General features: G+C 47.1%; 3 protein-coding genes across 3 annotated transcripts; 2 read left to right on the plus strand and 1 right to left on the minus strand.

Annotated features, from left to right (window-relative positions):
• Nucleotides 1–2298: 2298 nt before the first annotated feature.
• On the plus strand, nt 2299–2955 carry SERLADRAFT_441908 (uncharacterized protein; the record flags this gene model as incomplete). The annotated part of the gene is made up of 4 exons (XM_007322471.1): nt 2299–2581; nt 2643–2724; nt 2777–2813; nt 2863–2955. 4 exons carry the CDS (start codon nt 2299–2301, stop codon nt 2953–2955), a joined length of 495 nt encoding a protein of 164 aa, XP_007322533.1.
• A 646-nt stretch (nt 2956–3601) lies between these two features.
• On the minus strand, nt 3602–4164 carry SERLADRAFT_399531 (uncharacterized protein; the record flags this gene model as incomplete). The annotated part of the gene is made up of 2 exons (XM_007322472.1): nt 3602–3626; nt 3701–4164. One exon carries the CDS (start codon nt 4117–4119, stop codon nt 3859–3861), a length of 261 nt encoding a protein of 86 aa, XP_007322534.1.
• Nucleotides 4165–4663: 499 nt separating this feature from the next.
• On the plus strand, nt 4664–6429 carry SERLADRAFT_476873 (uncharacterized protein; the record flags this gene model as incomplete). The annotated part of the gene is made up of 6 exons (XM_007322473.1): nt 4664–5156; nt 5213–5367; nt 5431–5618; nt 5672–5736; nt 5810–6196; nt 6256–6429. The coding sequence occupies 6 exons, from the start codon at nt 5010–5012 to the stop codon at nt 6358–6360; spliced, it is 1047 nt and encodes a 348-aa protein (XP_007322535.1).
• Nucleotides 6430–6780: the final 351 nt, after the last annotated feature.

Consider the following 6780-nt stretch of genomic DNA (forward strand, 5'->3'; position numbering starts at 1 on the left):
ATATATTCTCTGATATATTCCAGAAACTTCCCAACTTCTTCTACATGGCAGGAAAAGAATTTTGTAAGGACGCAGGATGTCCTTGTGATCTATCACATGTAGTATCTTATACACTTTTTGATCGGTCTGCTAAAATCTCCTTGCTTGTCTAGACATTGCAAATTTGAGGGAAAAGAGCACTTCAATACGAAGCATTGAAGATCGTTATCACAAGCTTTCCAAGGGTATACCCCTCCATTAACGTCACAACTAATGCACACACCAATGTTAATGTTCATATAGCTTGGACGTTGGCGGCCACATTGGAGACTCCAAGATTGCGGAAGGCTACCGGACACGATGTCACGCAATTATAATATTATGGCCTAATAACCTACCTTACCTAAATCACTGCCTTCAAAAGGTGCTAAGAGGTCCCAGGCCAATCATTCAATCAAGAATGCATTCACATTAACCAATGTTTTCATCCTGTGAGCTGCTACTACGCATGCTATCGCACATCAATCATCAATGACACTCATTGACTCGGCCAGTGTTGAGTTTATTATATCTGATAAAGATTTCAATATTATATGCTGTCTTAAAAACCGACGAGATGATTTCGTGAGTACAGTTTCTTGTACGCTATTGAAGGCCAGATGACGTGAAGTCATCTTCTCTAGCAGGTCACCTTCCAGGCTGTCGGTACTCGGCAGTAAATTCTCGAAACCGAGGAACTATTATGCTCTCCGTACCCTCGCACAATCCGCCTATCTCCAGAGAATTCGTGTCTCGACTGTCTGATTTGTGCAGGAACCAGTCCGTCGTTTTACGTATCAGCTTCCGCCTTGGACAGGATTGCGTGACCTCTCAGGGTGTCGTCCTCGTTGTTTTCCGTGACATCGTTTTTCAGAAAAATACGCCTGCTGTATGAGTGCCCGCACGTGCGAAATAAAGGCTCAAAATTCCAACGTCCCCGTGTCTTAAAATGCCTCTTGATTTAGAGACGTATAGTATTATTGAAGCTCCACTGACATACGTAGCCACGAAGAAACAGCTTCTACATCATGGTGCTTTCCCGACGAGCCAACGAACCATCATGATCTTACTGGTGTCTGATAAACTCTCCGGTCCTGTGTCGTCTCGTCGGTTCGGAGCCGGCTTGTATGGTCTCCACATGTATGAACTCTAGTCATTGTTACGGAGTTATCAGGGGAAATGCTTACATAGAACTTAGTGAAGTTAATAACCTACTGCCAATATATCCACAAGGTTTTTATACAACGATCGATCAATGGTTTTTTAATTTACATGTCTATCAGTGTCTCGCTACACTTGGATTGTTAGATGTCCCTGGTCAGGACTGAACTGAAATCTCTTGTCCTTTGGTTGGAGCGAAGGGCTGTTCTCGTGTGCTTTCCGTAACCATTAATCAGATAATCATTGGCGTGAAGGCATAACTCAACAACAGTTATCAGATATGAGGCGCTCAGTTGCCCCTGCATTATGTCACTGTATCATACCGGATACATTACCATTAAATCGCGTATACTCGTGAGATGGCGGCACTTGAGACGATGGTATGCTTGACGGCGGCACGTACCTTGACCGCAGCGTCGGTTCATAGTTGACTGTAGTCTGTTGACAACTGTGTTTGTAACCTAGACTTTTCCTGTAACCTTACCCCAAACTGTGATGTACAGCAAAATAGTGAGATCGATGGCAGGCTCTGAAACTTTTCATCATGGGTCAACTAAATTCAACCATCACTATGCACCGTGGTGAGAAAACAATCGAACTAGCACGCTGAATGAACTGACGCTCACAGAATTTCTTACTTACAATGGCACTGAACGTGGAATATCAGACACCCTTGGTCGATAACTGCGCCAACAGGTAAAACATCTGATGTCTTGGCAATATGCAACGGTGAGCGTGAGACCTATGCTGGGTGTGCCAGTATCGGTACCGTAATACGACAAGCTATACCTAGAATGAGAAGCTGTATCTGCATTCGGACTGTAGAGCCGCTAGTATCGTGAGTACAATACCAAGTGTTGACATCCGTTCGCACAGGGAATGAGGAATGATGATTGGCAAGACAGTACAGCTGACCGACATAGTAACACGAGGGTGGACCGAGTATCCGTGTTATTTCACCTAACAACTCGGGAGAAAGTTGCGAATGTACCATGACGAAAGACTTCTGTGAACGCTGTTGCGATGGGCATGGGTTTGATGGAGGTATGCGGCAGTGCTTCAGCTTTTTGCTTGGTGGTGTGGAATGTTGCGAGTGTGGGTAAGCGCTCTCAGGAAGTCATGGATTTATCTGATAAGGACATGAAGTCTGTGATAGAAGTTTTTTGGGTCTTCGCGAACTCTGATATTGAGTTCTCAGGGAAGAAGACCAAACGGCAGGAGACACGGCAACTTGATGCCTGTTTGCAACCGACATGCTGCCCCCACCATCTGATACCGCTGTTAGCCTTTCCACGTACAAAATACCTAAACAAGTACCACTCCAGAGGTATCACGGATTTGGTTCTACTCAGTTGGGAGGAACACGAGGAGAGCACCAGTGAGAAAATATTGAAAGATTTGAGTTCGATGAGGCTGTGTGGTCTGAAAGCAATTAATCTGATAAATACTTCTGCTGCTGGCAGGCACAAAGGGTCGCAGGGTGCCAGGTTATGGGTTTGAGAGAGAGGTCATGAAGCTTCTCCATGCCTTCCAGTACCTCTCGAAGTATGTCCAAGTATATCCATCTGCATCGGAAGCTGATTAATCAGCTTGATAGGAACACGTTGCAGTACCCCGCAAATTCTGCGCTTGACGTGAGAAGACATGCGGCACAGATGAGCTTGAGGTGACGATGGTGTCCAGAAAATGCCAGGACAAGCTCTGATGAGAACAGCAAACGCCAAGGCTTACCATGTACAGTATTTATCGGAGCTGAGCGCTGAGCCAAGAAGATAGATTCAAGTACTTTCTTTTTATGCGGAGTAAAAAAGAATTTTCGATATGATATGATGCAGCGCTTTTGCCTTGGATCTGTAGATATGATTTCGATATCTGGTAAAACGCCAAAGCGACAAATGCACGATGGATCGGCCTGAGACTTAAAGGAAACATAGAAACATGAACACATGCACGTGGTCAGGCGTTTCTCCGAAATTTTCAAGCTAATAAGGCTCCCGGATGGTGTTCATATCAGGGGAACAAGAAACTTGATACGTCAACGTGTGCAATGTAAATACAATGCGTTTTGTTCCTGATGAGCTGTTAGGGCAATGCAACAGCAGTATTTTGAGCACACTCACCACATGATTTACATGAAACATGAACCAGAAAACGACCTAGAAATGACCTACATTGGAATACGGATTTTTTCCCCAGAGAGTTTTACAGATAATGATTACAAGACAGTAACTTGTGTTAAGCTAGCTGAGCGCTGAGCGCTATACACTGGTAGAACCGTCTGCAGGTACAGTTAAACATTTTGAAGGCTGTGCCAGAGACGCGTTTGTTTACTGCCTTACGTAATCGAAAAGTTGGTTGCCTTGCTGTTGCCTGCAAGTTGTTCAATCCAGCCAAGGGCTTTGACCAGCGAGCTCATTGTTTTGTAATGCCTGTTAAATATCTCGAAAGTACGTTGCATTTCTCCTTGCCTTCGTTAGGTACGTGTTTGCCTACTTTGGAGACTGACAATGTCGTCTTGTAGACTACCTCTCCGAGCGGAAGCACTTGCAAACTCTTCCTCTTTCTGTTTTGTCGGACTCTCGACTGGGAATCGATGCCTCTTACTACCTCAAGCTATTGACTGAAAACCCACCGTCCAGGGAGCCCCTGCTTGCAGCAACAGGTGGACTCCCGTTGGCGCTAACACAGCGCATCGAATCTGATCTTCGCGCCCTTGAAAAACTGCGAATTAAGCCTGTGTTTGTATTCCCTGGACTTCTCCCCAACAAGCGCTGGAAGCAGTATCAGCATATGGAACACAATGAGGCGTGCAGAGACAGGAATCAGGCCTGGGCAAAATACGAGGCCGGTCAGGAAGACGCGGCGACTAAACTTTTCGAGGGAAGGAACGGACTGGCGCAATGGGATTTGTGGAGGATGGTACTGAGAATTTTTAGGCATAGGAATGTGGAGTTTATTATTGCTCCTTATGTTGCTTGGGCTCAAGTAAGTCTCTTCTTGTGCATTCGTTCCTACTCGAACTATTTTTTCCAACCAGTATTCAATGTTTTACTTTCAAACAGCTGATATACTTGCAACGCCACCCTAAATCATACATTCATGCTATCTTTGGGCCAACCGATACGTTACTATATCCTGGAGTTGATAAACTGATAACCTCCTTGGACTTATCTGCTGCGGCGCCGTCTTTTTCCTTCACTTCGAAGCGCACCATTTTAAGCGACCTCGGGGTGAACGAAGACCAATTTTTGGACATCGGCATACTAGTCGGTTTCGATCATTCTTCTCCATTCCCGCCTACCACGCACGACCAAGCTCTAAAAGCCACCGTGGATATGGTCAAGTACTACAAATCAGGTCATGCAGCCGTATCCGCATTCGCCGACCATCCCATGGTCAAGAGCAATCAATATTCCGATCAGTATGCCCGTACACGTTCAATGATCAAGTATTCTCTTATCCTGTCGTCCGAGGGAACTGTGATGCCACTACCCCTCGTTATCACCACCCCTCCTACTCACGGTCATCCGAATCACCATCCCCACCATCCGACTGCAGCGGATATACCGTCAGACCTCCACGAAATATTCACGCACCGACTTCCCGATGAAATCTATTTCTACCTCTCTCGAGGACTACTCGGGCCGCAGGCGTTGGTTTGGTTGACTAGTGGCCAGATTGTTGAACCTCCTCCGTTAGACAACGGAGAGACGACTGAATATAAACGCTTTGTGAAGGAAGTGATTACGGATGGCCAGACCGGGCCGCGTGCCACGGCACTAGCGTTGATTAGCAGCGTCTCTCATGTCTTCTGGAACAATAGGAAAATCATGGGATCTTTCTGGTTTGAGCCTCCCGCGCCTCATAGTCAGAAGGCCGTCCAACACAATTCGGTACAGACTGTCCAGCTCGCAGAGAGAGTGGCTGGCTGGAACGTTAGTTACGCAATCGTCGAAGAAGAACTTAGGAGACAGAACGTGAGTCGCGTTCCTTGCTTCCCAAAGCTTTATTTGGCTTATAGCATTTGCTGTAGTCTTCCACAATTGATTTTGCTCTTTGTTTGGGAGCAACTGCAAGTGACAAGTTGGCACAGCGTACAAAAGGAAAGTCCGGTCTGCCGTTGGGACACCTGGAGAAGAAGGATGAAGTTGTAGCTAATGTTATCTGGCGATTCCTTGAACTAAGAGGGTATGCAGCTTTGGTTGTTTGCAACAGTCTAACATGACCTAAAATGGCTTTATTGCTTGACAGGTTCCTACTGAACTCTCACACCCACTCACCGTTAGCGCGAGCTATGTACACAGCTATTAAACAAGCTCGACTGAACGACAAGTTCCAGGACCCTCTATATTTGTTCCTGGAGCTAGTTAGGGCAGGTGTTATGCACGGCCATCTATGGTCAGGCCGAGCCTTCAGTGGTGGGCCCAGTTTCGGTACCGGTGCGTGCGTTCTCTCACGCGGCTACATCCGATTGATGGCTGACTATCGATAGATGATGAGAAATCGTGCATGCTGTTGGTCATGAGAGTGCTGAGCATCGTGCCTCTAAATTTCAAGGTGAGCTAGTTATATGTGTGACATCAAAAATAGGTGTCGTGTCATTTATGATGTGGGTTGTGTTGTTGCCTAGCCACAACCATGGTCTGCGCCACTATCCCGTGAACTGCTAGTGTTCAACTCGTTTGTACGGTCGCTGACGCGTGCACTGCGGACACTGTTGGAGGTGACGTCTCTGAACATGCTGTTGCGGTCAGACGCGCGCCGAGCTCGGGATGATCTGCTGGATATTACGCTGTCACTGCCTTTCCAATCTGAGGTTAACACGGGATTTGGAGTTCTGGCCAAGGTGTACCTCGACGCCCTGACCCATATCAACAATGGAACACGAGTTCGAGACCCAAATGCGGAGGGGGTTAGGGAGGCGAAAGCGTTGGCTCTCGAAATCTGCGAAGACACGTTCCCGGGGGTAAAGATGCCAAAACAGGAAGTTGAACGAGGGTTCCGATTCTGGGATATTGTAGGGCACTTCGCGACACTTATAGGATTCACGGTACTGACGAGACGTGTATTGTACAGGCGCTTACGGGCATGCGGCTACTCCACTCAGAGGGGGCAGTTCTGCGTGAGCTGATTGACCAGTTTGAGGCTGCTGAGGCATGGCTTGCACCGATGCGGCCTTGAGAGAGGGGCATACTGGTAACAAGTACATTGGGAGTTGGATGAAATAAAAAACAGTTGCTGTGACGGATGATATTGTATTGCAAGGTCAGAGATAAAGACAAGGAGGCAAGTGGCTGAGATAGGTCTTATGAAAATGGAGCAGTGTGTCAAGTCGGAAGATGCGACGGAGGAGAGAAACGATGGGAAAAGGAACAAGACAAGGAAAATGAAGAGAAGGCATGGGAAACGATGGGAGGATATGTCCCGATCGGGAAGAGACGACCGGTGTTTTGGGCCACACGTGACGGACGAGATTGGAGATCCGCCACTCCGACGGTCGGATTGGGTGAGAACGAGATCTGAGATCGGGGTGATCGATTGCATCTCGCTGTTTATCGCCAGATCTCCACTCGTCGACTGTCTCTCAAGCCTAAGCCCAAA

This window comes from Serpula lacrymans (genome assembly GCF_000218685.1).
Source record: "Serpula lacrymans var. lacrymans S7.9 unplaced genomic scaffold SERLAscaffold_13, whole genome shotgun sequence".
NCBI lineage: Eukaryota > Fungi > Basidiomycota > Agaricomycetes > Boletales > Serpulaceae > Serpula > Serpula lacrymans.